At 40.7% G+C, this 16,614-nt stretch overlaps 2 protein-coding genes across 3 annotated transcripts in view; one reads left to right on the top strand and one right to left on the bottom strand.

Moving 5' to 3' along the window:
- The window catches only part of pcxb (pyruvate carboxylase b), a 312,844-nt gene that overhangs the window by 189,738 nt on the left and 106,492 nt on the right, over positions 1–16,614 (top strand). The window lies entirely within an intron of this gene.
- The window catches only part of LOC121639938 (leucine-rich repeat and fibronectin type-III domain-containing protein 4), a 33,277-nt gene that overhangs the window by 3,676 nt on the left and 12,987 nt on the right, over positions 1–16,614 (bottom strand). Inside the window, exons 2-6 of the mRNA XM_041985526.1 lie at positions 13,420–14,031; positions 13,141–13,303; positions 11,199–11,369; positions 9,911–10,072; positions 8,723–9,451 (exon numbers count right to left, since the gene is read on the bottom strand). Of these exons, the coding sequence (XP_041841460.1) occupies positions 8,723–9,451; positions 9,911–10,072; positions 11,199–11,369; positions 13,141–13,303; positions 13,420–14,005 (1,811 nt within the window). The 5' untranslated portion in view covers positions 14,006–14,031. The remainder of the gene's footprint in view (positions 1–8,722; positions 9,452–9,910; positions 10,073–11,198; positions 11,370–13,140; positions 13,304–13,419; positions 14,032–16,614) is intronic.

The following is a 16,614-nucleotide window of genomic DNA, read 5'->3' on the forward strand; positions in this document are numbered from 1 at the left end:
GCAACCATTAAGCCATTTTGTGGGATTTTACATGTACAAATGACCATTTTAGATTTAATGACCTAGAATTAGAATAAAGGAAGAATGGAGGAAATGAAGACTTTTTTTTTTATCACTAGTGATTTCATTTGTCTGTAATGAGTGCTTGTGTGGGATAATAAAGACTGAAGTACTTTGAATTTGTCCTCATTTTAAGTGTTTGAGCAGTTGTTAGAACTAACCGGTGGAGGAGAGGTGAAATAGTTGGAGAGGCGAAAACAAAGAAGGAAGGTGATGAGAACAAGAGGAGCTTGCTTTACTGAATGTGTGTTTTCCTTGATTCTATGTGTAAATGTGTTCAGTTGTATGCATGTATGAGAGTGCAATGAGTTTTTTGATGTCGATGAGCTGTGACATGCCAGAGTAAAGTGTGCGTGGGAGACTGTAGCCTAACTCAAGTGTCTGTTGTTGATGGGTATGACTTTGCCCTCTGCAGTTTCAACCCTCTTGTGTGGGAAAGCGTTTTTTTTTTTTTGTTTGGATATTTTTTCAGCTTTTGCTTTCTCCTCCTCTGCATTTTTTTTCTCTTATTCTCCTTCTCTCCCTTTTCATGCAACATCAAAAAGGTTGTTTGTATCATAGGTCTGGCTCCCATCAGATTTGAGCTGCACTCTCCAGATGCCATCTAGGATCACTCACTTCATGGAGCCTTTTGCAGAATGGCCCCAAACCTTACTCCTTTAATGCATCCAAAATAAGGACACAGAACAGCAGCACTTCATCTTCTTGTTTTTCCTCGGCTTTAAATTGGGTGTAATTACTGTTACATAATCGAGTTTTATAAATGGAACTAGTCCGACAATTCTCATACATATTTATATCTGTGTTGATGGGATGGGATGATGGGATTAGATGATTAATAATGCAAAGTTAGCTGGGAAATAAGAGGTGCTTACTTCAGGCAAGCTGCAGGGGAGACCCATGGATTCTGCTGTATGGTATTTCTACATAAGGGTATTGATCACAGCGTTTTGCTGCCTTCTCAAGGCTTAAAAGTTAACTAAACTGAAATTTTCTGAACAAGTGGCCAGAATATTAACTAGTGCAAAGGTATAATATTTAAAAAAGTTCATTTTTTCCAAGAAGATTGTTGCAGACTGAGTCAGAGATTTGAATGCTAATGTCTGGCACAGATATATGTTTAAACACTAAATTTCCAGCAGAAGAAATTACAATGCACCATGTGACTCTGCAGGTCCCAGTATAATGTGAGCAGACACATGGAGCGTTTCTCCAATGATGTCAACCTTATTCAGTGGTCATTAGATTGCCTAAGATTCCTCTCTGACATTGTCATCTGCCATTTAACTCTGCACTGGAGCAGCTTAAGACCTAGGTATATGTTACCATGGCAAAAATTCATTATGAAGCCCAGTGGTGCCGTCATTTTGGTAGAAAGTGTATATTCTAACTATATTCACATATTATACACTTATGATCTAATTTAATAACTTCAGTTCCCTCTATTCTCATCTCTATGTTTTTGAAGATCAAACATTCCATAAAAATGTCCTGGTGAACAGAAAAATAGGCTGCAAAGTTACATTGCATGCTAATAATTACATGGTTTAAGATGAAGGTATGCTCAACCCAATTTTCAATAACACCCTTGAGAAAACTGCCATCCAGTTCTTTTCTTTTAAAAATCTTTTAAGAATCAGGCAGCTCAGTGAAATGGCAGCCACCAGTTATAGAGGAAAACATCAGCGTTAATGCCAACACTGGAACATTGGACATTTTCTGAACTCAAGTCAAACCACAGCAGTAATATCCAATATGTTAGTGTTTAAAACTGAGTGAAAGACTCGTGGGCAATCAGTCACACCATGGGATTTTGAATTTCCCCTGTAAGGTCCGGTTATAAAGACAGTGGGGGCTCAATCAGATTTTCAGCATGAAATGTACAAGAGGCAGCATTCAAACTGCTGCTACAGCACTGCTTCTGATGGTGAATAAAAACCTTGGCCATAATGTGAGTTTCTAAAAGATGGCTAGAAATATTAAAGTGGTGTCAGTCACCCAGAGCCTTTATGTGCATCTCGAACAGATTCTGCAAGGCAAAGAGACTTGACCATTACTGTTAGTAGTGATGTGCTTGAATGATGGGGTTATAATTGAATCTGTTTTCACTTTAATTCATATTATTGCAGGCTGGCTCATTATGTTCTTGCTTTCCCCTTTTCCCATGTCCCTCAGTGCCTATGACTGATATAGCCACACTCTTGCGTGCATTGCGGGATGAAAAGGAGAAACAGAGCTAAAATCATACCCATGCAAATTTTCCAGATGGGTGGTTGCATCAAGTGAATTATGTGAAATGACATAAAGTCAAGGATTTTTGCAAACCTGTGCAAAAATAAACTTGGGTATTAGTCGGCGCTCCATTGTGTGACCATTGCAAACGCACGCTTTGTCACTGATTCTTCACAAATGCTGCTATCCTCCTGTCCTTTTCAGCTCCTCTCCCTCCCTCAAATTCTGCTCTTTGTCCCTTTTTCAACCATCTTTTATGAAGATATTTTCCTCTTTTTGCTGATCAGCTGCTCCCTTTTATCGGTCCATATCCTCCCTTTTCATCAGTTTATAATACTTTCTTTTATCAAACTCTGCAGTGCTACACTTCTTTTGCTCATTTTTTTGTGTTTTTCTTGGTACATTTGACCATATGACTTACATCTAAAACGATGTTGGTAATACTGCATACCCCCCCTCCCTTTACCTTCTTTGTATTTCTAGAGACAATCAGCTCTGTTCGCTGCAAATCCTCTGGCAATGCCAACTGGACTCTCTGACCTCCCAGCCTCTCCTCTTTTCAGTCTCTATACTATATCTCTATTAGCCTGAGCAGTAACCATGTAGCATGATTTAGCATCCAAGGTCACTCCTTCTCTCCCCATCTAGCTTTTACTCTCCTCTCTATCATTTCCTTCGTAGGTACCCCCTACTCCTTCCTAATCCCTTCTTTGCCACTTCTCCATTTATCTCTCTTCATCACGCCCCTCCATCTTCTCCTCCACCCCACTACTGCTCCATCCCTCATTAGATTGTGAATTACCTCTCTAGTTGTTCTTTTCCTCTGTGCTAGCAGTGACAGAAATAGGCAAATTCACTAAAATATGCATGCAAGACTAGGAAACATCCTATATGCATCTTGGATAGCTGTTTAGTTACCACTCACTACATGATGCATCTTTCTTCGCAGTCTACCATGTTGTGTACATGCATTCTAGGCAAATAGTCATATTCCATGTAAAAGCTCAGTGCCCTTGAAGTATGCATATCTTGGAGTATCGATCTAAAGGCAAATTAACTGATTGGTTCATCTTTTGTTGTTTGCAGTCTTTGGCCTTTTTTTTTACTACCTCACAACATACAAAGAGTGTGTGCATTTTTCTCTGTGCTTCTAATTATGGTTAAACCCTGCAAAGGCATGCACACGCACAGATGCAGAAGGAAAGTAGAAGAGACAAGGGAGTGCTTTGTTCAAGCTGGTGACACAGAAATGAGTAATTATTAGAACCCAGGAGAGGGAGAGGAAGAGAAGAAAAGAGTGGTAGTAGAGGGAATGAAGGAGCTATAGCATCCTGTCTCCTTTCCCCCATCTTTCCTTTACCCCCTGTGTTATTTTCTTGTTAATCTCAGTGCCTCTCATCTTCCTCTTATCTGTCTGCGTTACCAAGACTGGTGGTCTGACACCAGACAAGACTGGGCACAGAGGAGAGGGGAGAAAGTAAGTCAAGGAGGAACACCAAAGCAATTATCTCCTCTTTTGGCTGACATCTATGCTGCTGTTTTCTTTTTCCCATGTCACTTCCTTTGTCCATTTACCCTTTCCCTTCTCCTTAGGTATCAACTCGATAGACTGTTCACTGTCTTGTTGGTTGTCTTTCTCAATTTTGTTTGCTCTAGTCTGTTTTCCTTTATCTGTCTCTCTGTCAATCCCCCCTCCTCCTTCTAGATTTAGGTTTATCCCACCTTCTGCTTTTTGGCTATCTTTAATCCAGCCCTCTCACCTAACTTTTCCTCATTTGGTCTGCTGTTTTCCACACTGCTTGATTCAGTTTTCTCTCATTCTCATTTGCTTGACCTCCTTCTCCCTGACCCCCCACTACTTGTTCTTCCCCATCAGCTCTCCTTCTCTTCTCAATTTAATTTAACCTCTCAATACAAACATCCCTCACTGTCTTCCCTTCTCTGATCCTCCACTATAATATAAGATGACATGTATATTGACTGCTGACCCTTTCTCTCTTCCCTCCTCCTTATGCCTCTGATGTGAGCTGACACATTTATTGACACAGTAGTTTAACACTTAATTACATCTTCCCGTGGGGTGCAGCTCTCAAACCTGTTTTAACCCCCTCCCTTCGCTTCTTTTTCCTTCCATCTTTTAGCCTACCTGGGCTTTTCGTTTCTCCTCCTTTCATCTTTGTCTCTGCATGCTTTTGGTTTGCTCGATTGTTATATCTCTCTTTACATCCTTATCGGTTCCTGCCTCAACAGATGCACTTATCATCTTTCTTGTATGATTTCTTGTACTGCTTTCCAGCCTCATGCCAGGCTAAAATAGGAGACTTGTATCAGATTTCCTACCAGTATCATTTTGGACAATGCAAACAGTCATGTAACATGACAGTCACTGAAAGCATCTCAGGGTGTTTTGTTGGACCAAAAAGGAAAATGGAGCCCATCACATTGCTTGTTAAAGCCAAGTTTGCGTGTGTGTGTGTGCTTTTAAATGCTTTAATAGCTCAGCTATGTGCTCAAAACTGCTGTATAATTAGCAGCAGCAAATGAGAGTGTTGCTGTTCACCTAATTTTCAGGTTCTATTTCTTTCAATTCCCTCTCCTCCTGTGACTCATTAACCATGTTCTCCACTGTCTACTTCTCAGCATGTTCATTTCCTATGAATGTCACATTTTTCCCCCATTGCTTTATAATCCTGCACCCCTTTTTTATGCTCCACCATCATTATTCTTATTATTTCTTAAACTCTGTGTGATTCTTTCTCCACTTGTCCCTGTGATCCTTCTAGCTACCATTAAACTTTGCTTTTTGCGTTCCTGACAAAGCTTGATTCAGGTGTTACTAATGCTGCCCTAACCCTCCTGCCTGCATACCTGGACTTTAAAATTTAATCAGCTTTTTGCTCTGACATGTGCAAGAGTCACACACATCCACCTGTCAATGTTTCTTACGTTTAAGTGATTCATAACTTATTTCCCCGTGGTGGTGTATGAAAGAAACATGCACTTAAAAATCAGACAAACAACAGAAAGCACTGCTGCTTATATTATTTAAAATATATTGCATTATGTGTTATACACAGAGGCGTTGGATTCAATGACCTCAGCAGTAAAACATAATGCTTTTTCTTATATAAAAAACAAAAGTCCTGTGATACAATATTGCTGCAAAGCCCTGGGATACAATGCTATGAACTTAATTCCAGGTGGCATTTTTCACACACAGAGAGGAGCTTATTCATTTTTACTGGCAATTTTAGTGTTATTTGTTATCTACCTTCCATTTGTCTATTAGATACCTAATAAGACATTCTTATATATGCTTATGTACGTTGTAGTAAGGGTGAGGGTTATAAGCGGTGCCCAGTAGACACACCATATGGACGGTGTATTGTCCCACCTGGCACCATGACAGATTCCATCAGCATTAGATGAGCCATGCTGAAATGGAGGCTGGTGTTATCTAGCACAAGACTGACCTTTAAAAGCTATTTAAATCTGGCAGAAACACATTGTGCTCTGCTGTTGTGCAGTCCTTATAATTCACTCACTTTATGTTCATGTTCTTTAATTTGCTGGACTTGCTGCTTGCTTTGTTTTCTTGCCTTCTATGCTTGACCCAGTTCCGCTAGGCTGCTGTTTCCTCAACCTGCCCATGTAGGCATGAAGCAGCAGCTACAATACAACCTGATGTATAAGTCTGACAGAAAGTGTGAAATCTCACTATTACAGTCTCACATTTGAGTTTCTAAGGTTGACTTCTGCTTTCTGTTGGTGTGATAAAGCAGTTGGCACTTGCACAATAACAGCTGATAGTAATATATATTTCCTTGCATTCATTCCAGTTTTACCTCAGCATTCTTGATTCAAAGTTATACTTCGCATTCTTCTTATTCTGACTTTAAAATGGCCACTACATCTGTCTCTACAGCTCAGACTTTTTTACTGGTGTAATTTGTTCAGTCTAGTCAAACATCAGATAACTTACTCCCTCTTGACTGAATTCAGTTATCTCCACTGAGTTATCACTTGCCTTGCCTTGGTATCTTGCCCCGTTCACTGTTTTCTCTGGTTTGTGTGTATCGATATGTATCTGTTTATCGATTAAGCTGCACAGTTATGCCTTTAGCTGTAACCTGGTTACTTATTTCACCCTTTTGTCTATAAGAGCTAAATTCTGTTGGACAAAATGGGATTTAAAAAAGTATTTAGACAACCTTTTATGGAATCCAAGTATTAAAGATTAGTATATTTATACTACTTATTTTGTCATGCTCAGTCTTAGTTTTTAATGCAGATGTTTCAGACTCCATTAACAGAGCATCCTGTTTGGTCAGTTGGGACATATAAGCACACTTCCATCATTTTGTTTCTAAAGAAGCACCTTCGTTTTATATCTCACTACTTCCTTTTAAAAGGGTATATTATGTAGAGGGATTTACATAGCTGGTTAGCAATGAACTGAGATCTAACTCAGTTTATTTAATTCAATCATTTAATTAGATTTCTATGTGTAATTGCCACAGCTGTGTCATGGGACTGCACAGGATCTGCACTCATTTGTTTTTATGTGGCATTTCAACATGTTACCTCTGCACCTCCTTCCACTTAACCACCTAGCAGTGAAGTGCTTTGCTGCAGGGCTTTCACCACATTGCCTCGTCTCCTTTTCATCATTTTCCTGCTCCGTCACAATTCCTTTCCACCACCCACCACCAGAACTGCTTCTCATCTTTCTGCTTTCTCAAGTTTCTGTGGACAGTTTTTTTTTCTTCCCCTCTTCCTTTCATTACATCAGTCCTCCTAAGCCCATCTACCTTACATACCCTGGTGTATATCTGATGTGTCCACACTTTTTTCTTACTCTATTCTAGTGATGGATTTAGATATCTCCCTGGTTTCTCCACCCTTGCCTCTCTGCTTTGCCCTTGAGGAGCTTGCTTGCTTTCTTTCTTTCTTACCTTACTGCCTGTCAATTTGTCTTTCACCCATCATTCCCTCATCTCAGTCTCTCCTAAGGTGATTTGGGAAGAATGCATATCCCACAGTAGTTTGCCCTTCTCCCCGAGTCCCTCTCCTCCACCTCCTAATGTCTCAAAGGCTTCATTCTTATCTTAAATTTCACCTATTTCTTCGCATCTGATTACATTTATCCAGTTTTTCATATTCAGTCAACTCTTCATATGTCTCCCCTGCCCTCTTTCTGTCATGTGGTTTGGTCCCTTCAACCTGTCTCAGTACCACTTAGTTTAATGCCCCTTTTGCAACACCTCAGGGAAACGACCAAATTAGTGGCAGCTAAAATAAACAGTGAAATCCTGGATCTTGGACCTGCTCCGTCCATCCTCATCTGCTTATTCCATCTCCCTCTCACTGTTTCAGCCACTGTTTTGCTGTAGCAATGACCCCACTTATAAATGTTTCATTAGCTATGCTTGTAAATTCAGACAGGAAACCCTCCGTGTGTCTGGACATATTTTATGAATAGGGCAGTAGTATTGTACATGTAAGTACACCACATAGCCGGAAGCGCCACTGTAATAGGTTTTCAGGCAAGATTCAAGCTTTCGATGCTGTCAAACTTATCTCTTGTAAAGCTTTATCTAACCATTGTTGTCTTGAGGTTTGGGTTGTTGGTTTGTAAGGGTTTGTATGGCTACCATAACTTCATGGTGTAAGCAGAGTGTAAAACTCCAGGGAGGGGAAAAAAAAGATATGTGGTACAGAAACTCAGCTTTGATTTTTTTTTTTTTTTTTGTCTTGTTTGCTGCCAGTTCCTGCGGTAATCAACCCACAGCTGCCTCACACAAATTGGTTTACATATGCATATATATTTCTATCATTATCATGAATGAATTAGTGGTGTCGTAATATCTGATTTTCCCTGCTTGATTATCATAATCAAACACAGAATACAATCTTATTTGCTTGCAGTAGAAGCTTTCATGTTGCATGGCACACTGTTCAATTTTAGAAAGCAGTCGTCCTCCCTACCTTTAAAATAAAATAAATAAATAAAAATATTCATCCACTTGTATTCTCATTTTGCACTCATTCAGACACTGACTCTTCACCTGTAGGGTTTTAGTGTCACACAGCGATGGAGATAAATTATTAACTACCTTTGTCTTTCTTTTTTTTCATCTGTGTTTCCATTCACCCTTGAGCTATCTGCATGCCCATGCTCAAGATCAACAATTTAACTGCAGAAGTGTCATGTTGTAATGGATAATTATTTTAGGGGGCTTTACATGAGAACAGGGTTCATCTTTTGAGCAGGTTGTCACTGAGAAATGACCTTTGCTCATTTGGATGACTGTCTTGAGATGACGAATGACCTTTTGTCAAGTATCTGAGCTACCTCAAAATTAACCATTGAAATTGTAAAGCTCCCATTGTTTGTCATGTTTTAAGGATATAATAAAGTTTGACTGACCTGTAGATGAGGGTCTCATCTGCGGTGCAGTTGTATTGTATCTGATACATCCAGACAACGTAAGCTTCAGATAAACGCCCTAAATCCCATCGGACCTGAGCCGAAGTGGATGTCACGCCCTGCACTCCAACCATCCTGCCTTCCTCCTCATCCCCATCATCCTCCTCCATGCTTGCTCCATCTGGCCCCTCCCCTTCTGAGGCCCTTCCACTGTCACCGTCGGTGACTTCTCCATCTCTCCTCCCATCCTCGGTTTCTCCCCCACGTCCTGCACTGTTGTTAATCCCATTTTTCCCAGTGCTGATATCCGATGAGCCTGGATCAGTCCTTAAAATCCCGTTGGTCACATTCCTATTGTTCTTTGTGTTTACACTGCTGCTTCCAGTGTTCCCATTGACCCCACCCCGGTGTGGAAGTGGGATTATTTTCAGGTCCACAATGGCAGTTGCTTCACCTGCTGCATTTATTGCAATACACGTGTACGCCCCGTCATCCCGGGCGACCGTTACCAAAATATCCAAGGTCCCATTGCTGAAAGAACTGGTCCTGGATGAGTTGGCAACAATACGATCATCTGGTGAAACCCAGTGGACTATCGGCTCAGGATCTCCAATTGCACGGCATTTTAGAGTGGCCCGTTGGCCCTCCAGCACCCACAGCTTGTGGGTGTGTCGAGTGATGAGAGGTGGTTCACAAGTAAACTCCTCCTCAGGAATGGACCAGAAATACCTGAGAAATGGAGGGAAGAAGTGAGGAGGCCAGTGAGAGGGTGAAAGCAAATGCTCTTTGTCTTAAAGGTTGGTTAACAGATTAATATCATGTAATAACCTATGGATGGAATTCATTTTAAGTCAGATTAATAGTAAAACCAGTAATGCCTAATAATATGAACAATTTACAATTCTACATCCTTAAAACCTGGGTTGAGAGAGGGTGATTGATGACAGATAACAGAAACAATCTTTCTTTTCACTTCGTAGTTTGATGGCAACTTTTCAGTATTCAGTGTTCAAATGACCAGAAAAATTTCCCTTCTTGTCCACAATCCCATTTCAGTGTTAAAACCTGGAGTAAGAGCCTTTAGGAAAGACTAGCGTTGAAACTGTGTTCGAGAGTCACTTCTTCTGACACAAAGATTTCACTGATTAAACTAAGGTAAAAAAAAAACAAAGCAAAAACTATTCTTACCTTCCAGCCAGGTGAGCAGGGGTGGCACATGTCTCCATGTCATCTCCACGGATAAGCCGCCTTAACCATAAAAGCTCACAATTACAGTGGAGTGGGTTCCCACCAAAGTTCAGGCTTATGACAGCGTTGTAGGGTGTGGGACTTACTGCACCTGTTTGAGACCTGGCAATATATCAAAAAGGGATGTTTATCAAAATTCAGATTTCATATCTCAAGAGAATGAAGTCATTTAAATGTAAATGTCTTAATTTGTTTTTGTCCATTTGTGCAAAGCAAAGTATTTAAGATGTCCTCTGAGGCTTTAGATGTTTTTGTGATTGTTGCTGAACTTTAATTTCTTCTTGAATATCTGAAAAATATGCAGTACTGATAGAAAGAAAAAGTGTCCCTGAATTAAAATTACAGCATTTGGGAGCTGTTGGCTCAGAAAAATGGTGCAGAAGAAACATGGAGATAAAATGGAACTATAGATAAGAAAAGCTTTTATTTAGCATGGAAATAGAGATGCAATACAAGGAGGTAAATTAGAATAATATTTTGTGGAGGGATCTATGGTACATGCAGCACCCATTGCAACGGAGAAAAAGTAAAACCATATTGAATGAAAATGTAATCTGGAGTATAGCCAACTAAAGAGTGGTTGTGGAAGCAGTGTGGGCTGTGCAGAATTATATGCAAAAGCAAGATGAAAAGTAGAGCAGAAAGTATAAATAAAGCCTAAAGTGGAACGGTTGTGTATTGTCCTTCTGTAGCATTGCACAAAAGCTTACGAATGCCAAGTCACTACCTCAAGTCTGGAGGTCACCTCATATTAGATGCCACCTCTGCAGTAAGATATTTATTTTGGGCTATTTTACTACAGGTATGACTTGCACAAGTATTAAAGCTAAATGTGTAAAATTGTACGCACCAGCTAATACAGGCTCCATGGACAGTAAGGGTTATGTTTTCCAGTTTTTTTTGTTTTTTTAACTTGATGTGGAACTAGTTTCTGCCTCATTTCTATGTTACATAAAAAAAAGCAGAACATATGAGTAGGTTCTAACATTTTTGCGGTGGTACATACATTCCTCTAACAAAGTTAAAGAGCAGTTAAGCTACTCTTTAACTTAATGGTCAATTGAGAGACAAGTTCTTAGAGTGCTGGCACACAGACATGGTCTCCCACTGTTTGTGTCAGAGCACCACTGATATAAAACCACTGTAGGGGCTAGTTTTTGTCAGCCATTGAATATTTCTACTGAGCCACTTCTTAAGGAAACCTTTAAAGAAAGATCTCAAGAACTACCTTGCAAAGAGTGAGTCAGGAGGCAGGGTTCGCAGCCTGTTGGAGGTCATATCCAGCCGTGCAAGCTTATAAAGCTCTCCAAAGACTCCTTCTGCTATGTGGTCTATTAAGTTGTGGTCCAGGTTCAGAGTGTGCAAGCTGGCCATGTTCTGAATGGACTCCCAGGGTACCCTGTAGGAATAAAATGGAAAACCAGTGAAAATTAATTATGACCAATTATTTTAATTGGTAAACTCTGCCGTGGTGGGCCATGTGATCGCTGGAGAGAGGAGAGATTAGGGGATATCTTTAGGGCAGCTGTAAAGATAAATTATAACCCCTCAGATGGCTGGAATCCCATGTGTGTACATTGATACAGCACACAATGTTCACCCGATTAAAAGATCAGAGTGCTGTACCACTATCTAACCTGTCAGAGTTCATACTTTGCAAGTACTTTAATCTGCTAATTCACAAGAAGCAGGAATAAGCAATAACTCATTTTTGACAACAGATGTTCAGTTTGCCTGTCACGCCTCCTCTTTTCCTGGCTTCATGACTCCCATCTATGACTCAGTGACATCTATGACTTTTGGTGCAGTCATTATTGTTTTGGCTTTTATTTTTCTGTGTTTGAGTTTTGAGTTCACTGCATTTTTGTACCTTTTTCTCTAAGGGTGTGTGTTTGACAGTTTAAATTGACTTTGCATTGCCAAAAAAGTGAAAAAAGGGAACTTGGAATCATTTGATATTAGAAGTAAATAAATTTCAAAGCTCATTTGAAGTGAGTCAGTTTAGTTTATACACTTTAAGTTTGTGAAAACAGACATATGATGGTTGCTGTATTTCTATAAAGTAAAATGTCTTCAAACATGGGCATAATTAGCAACAATAATCTTTTGGGTAATAGCCTGTAGAGTGACGAGTTGAGCAAGATTTTCTAGCACACAGATGCTTCTTTGATGCTGTCTGAATTATTACTCACACGGTACATTTTATTAGGCTGCTTTCCAAAAGGGCATACTCTACCAATGTTTTAATGGGCTAAGTAAAAATACATTTGTCAGTTACCAGTCTTTTTTTAGTGCCTATTTACCTTTAAGTGAAGCTTTGAAGAACTAATGAAGAAATCTAGCACTGAACAGCATGTAATGTTTCAGAAGAGAGACTCCCACCTGGATGAAGTCTGCCTACAGTTACTGCATGATATGACCTGTTTCCAGGCATGAGCATTTTTAACCACAGTCAGAATCTGTGGGCAGACTCAAAAACTCAGAACAGACTCCTCCGTAACTTGAAAAAATGCCAGATGGTTTCTAATCTGTATCACTGAAACTCAGCTCTTTTCTTAAGGTTTGGTGGGAGCTGAGGAGGCCAAAGGACTCCTGTTGAGGAAACAATTGAAAGATCTTAATCAGAACTGACAGCCAAATGATGCTGAATTCATCAGCATGCAGTGGTACACAGTACTGAAAGGGGAAAAGGGGATGGAAACTAATTCAGTCTGATTTTGTTGAACAGACGTATAGTTATACTGTAATAATCTCTTTTTGCCCTACCCTGGAAATATGACACAATGCACTGAACTATATACCATACATAGTTATTTTAGAGCTATAACCTATTTTATAGTGATCTTATGCACTCATAAAATCTTGATCCAATTTAAACTGCAGAAAATTAGAACCTTGTCAATATTGACTGAATTTCCTACTCTTTCAGTCCTCTTAGTCCCATCTCAGCACTTTGAGCCAGAGTAACTTCATGACTTTGCTGACTCATGCAAGATCATCCAAGCTGTTGCAATTGTGCTTTGAGATTTTGGGAGATGAGCCGTGTCTGCAGCAACACACCTGAGCCTGAGATCTGAGCACAGCAATGCTTTAAGTATTGGTCTTTTTAATTAAAGCAGAACACAGAAGGCCAGTGTGTGTGGGAGATCATAATACAGGAATCTCTTTACCTTCTGAGGTTGTTGTAAGACAGGTCAAGGTCCTCCAAGGTAAGCAAGAAGTCATCAAAAGCCTGGACGGAGACTTTAACTAGCTGGTTGTTGTTGATAATGAGGTGTTGGAGGTTGACCAAACCTGCTAGATCCCTGGGTCCGATTATTGTTAAGCGGTTACCTAGAGAGGAGAATGATACCACTACTTTTGATTCACTTCACCTTTTTACAATTAAAATGAAATCTAAGCAATTTAAATCAGTAGTTATTTCAAGAAATGTCAGTTTTATTGCTCACCATCCAGATGCAGCGAGCGCAAACTTTCCAGGTCAGCAAAGGTCATTGGTCGAATTAGGTGGATTGTGTTCCTGGACAGAGTCAAATCAACCAATCCAGTCATGTTGACAAAGTCATTCCCACCCACTTCGGTGATGAAGTTGTCAGCCAGTCGTAGTTCCACCGTTCGACGGTCAACATGCGGAGGGACGAACAGGAGGCCTTTGTCGGCACAGAGTGTGCTGAGGGATTCGGAAAGGTTTCGGCACACACAGTGGAAAGGACAGGCCGAGACCACACCCCACGTTTCCCCAGCTCCGATCAGAGAAGGCAGCAGGCAGCATGTGACCAGAGTCAGCCAGTGAAACACAGGGAAGGTGACAGAGTCTGGAATTGTTCTCTTTGTTGCCCTGGGGCAGGCCCAGTGGATGAGATGTGATGAGGAGGGAAAAGATGAGATGAGAGGAGGGGGGAGTAGTGAGATAGAGACGATGGATGGAGGGATGGGAGACGTGAAGCTGGAGCGCTCTGTTCTCTGTTCAGGGTGGAGGTTTGTGTGGGGCAGGTGTGTTTGTCTGCGGGGATTGAGGGGTGGGGGGACAGGCATGGTAGAAGGCCTGGCTATCCACAGACCTAAAGAAAGAAGAGGGGGAAAACAGAGCAGAAAGGTTTTTAGGCTGATGCTGTTAAGAGATGTCTGAAGTGTCTATTTGTGTCTGGTTTCCTGTGCTTCACCAACTCTTACTAGACAGAGTTGGCTTTCATTGCTCACATGCATGCTTGACAGTGCTACTCTGCTGTAATGCTCACTTGGTTCATTATCCAGTAGCATAAGAAATCCATATTTAGACATACTGTTGTGGTTGCAACTCTTACATATGCTGTACACTTGGAAGCGCACACCTCTTAAACCCTCACTCACTTCCTAGCAACAACATCCCAGAAGACTTATAGCCAGTCCCCATAGTAACAGTTACCTAGAAACCTGTAACAGGGGATTAGATGAGTGTTATATCACAGGACCCTTTCTTAAGACTTTGGGGCAGAAAAGCGAATTGGGTCACGAGCCTATCATCCTTGATTCCACAGCAAGACTCTACACAATATAGGTCCCAGCAGGCTCAAATCTGTCATTAATCACAATTTGTGGGTATGCAATAAGATACAGAAATGAGTTGTTGCAACCAATTGGCATGCATAATGGTTGTTATAGTAACTGTTACCTAAATACAGGAAAAGTGACAGAACGTTGGTAATAGTCAAATTTGTGGTGAAAGAAAAGACGAGATGGTGAGCCAGAGACAAACAAACATCTCTGGGATATTACTTGGTGGATCTATCTGAAACTTGGAGATTGGTGGTTCTATATCAATGTGTTGCATAATACCTGCAACCGAATACTTTGGGCATTTATCATGCTGACTTTACAGTTTGACACAAATGGATATTTAATGGTTTCCATCATGATCTAGTGTTGCTCTTTCTGAGTGAGAGTAGAAGGTTTTAATCTATGTCTGAAGCAGTTTTGATCTAGAGAGCGGCGTTGTGCACTTTCCTCCTTTCTCTAAATGCTTATGTCTAGTGCAAGGTCTGTATTAGAAAAGGCTGAAATGTCCCATTTTTTTTAACCCTACACTTGAAGAGATTAAAATGTAAAAAATAAAGATAAGAAACCCAGTGCCTGAAATGATTATACATTTTTATCTCAGACTCCTAAATTTTTTCACTTAAAACGGAGCGAGGGAATGAAATAAGCAGTACTGCAGTTAGACGATGGAAAAGATTACTGCTTGAAGCTTCAATAAATGGTCTCTGCCTTGATGTGATGCATTTCTCTGACACGCATATTTGGGCTGAACTTGAAACCAAAACGACAGTGGTTATTGAGAAAAAAAATGTTGCTTGGTTTGATAGGATTGGATAAAAGTTCTTGTTTATTCCCATTTGGTAGAGCAAATAGGATTACCCATTACTTGTAAACTGAATTGGCTCTTAATACAGACTCTCTCTTGCTATTATTGGAAGCTAATGAGGAATGAGAGCATTGTGCCTTTTAAAGAAAACCAAGCACTACATCTTTGCAACTGCACTTCAGATAGTTATTTCCTTATGCCTGGTACCATCAGTTTCAGACTATAAGAGGGTGAAAAGAAATGCCTGGAGCAGGAGAAGCACGGGGGTGTGCAGGGAAGTCATGAATGCCTGCAGTGACAGTCAGTCCTAAGGGCAGTCACAGTATTGAAAGTCAAAGCCCTCCTGCGCTCCTCAGGAGGCATGCACACTATAATGTTAAAACAATATACACACTGGTAAAGTAAAATGCAGTTAAAGAAATTTATCTGTATGGCAACAGTCCCTAAAAAGTTCAAAGAACCGGAGGCTTCACTCCAGCGTATGCCATACTTCACTGATGTTCTCCACAGCTTTCCTCTGGCTTTACACTCACTCCTGTTTCTTGGTCTGTCCACTTTTTTGTTTGCAATTTTTCCCTCCAATCTTACCTCTTCATCTATTCAGCATAATATAAAAGCACTCCCACTTTTTCCTCCACACATTTCTTTACCTTCTGCCCTCCATCCATCTACCTGCAGCTTTTCTTTTTTCTAGTCTCTCCATCCTTGCCCACCTTCCATCTGATAACCCTTTGTGCCTCTGACTGCCCTGCAAATTTACACGTTTCCTTTCCTTATGCCTCCTTCCCCCTTTCTTTTTTCTCCAGTTTTGTCTGCCCTTGAGGCAACCTGAGTACGACAATGTTATCAGTCACAGGCTTCCTCACCATCTTTTTCCTCCTCAGCCCCCTTGGTCTTTTTGTCTTGTCTCTCTGTCGCTTGCTGACTCTGCTGCTGACCTCCATGTCTCCTTGCCTCTCCTGCTCCTACTTTCAGTCACACATTATGCACTGACATGCACACACACCCCCTCAGATCCTGTGCAGCACACATGATTTTTGCTGTACTCCCTCCTGTGCCTGGTCTCTCAGAAACATGCACCTTCCTCTTTTTCCCTCCCTCCCTTACGTTCATTTTTTTTCAACTTCCTCACTCGTCTCTCCACCCCATCTGCTTTATCTCTTGGTTTTCAAATAACGTCATTTTTCTCTCTTACCCTTCCTCACTGTTGCAGATTTTTTTCCCTTCATCTTGCACTCCTGCATCCCTATCCCCTTTTCATCTCATCCTTTCCTCTATTAGGGGGAGATCTTATTTGCAGCTG

The sequence above is a fragment of the Melanotaenia boesemani genome, chromosome 5 (genome assembly GCF_017639745.1).
Source record: "Melanotaenia boesemani isolate fMelBoe1 chromosome 5, fMelBoe1.pri, whole genome shotgun sequence".
In the NCBI taxonomy this organism is placed as follows: Eukaryota; Metazoa; Chordata; class Actinopteri; order Atheriniformes; family Melanotaeniidae; genus Melanotaenia; species Melanotaenia boesemani.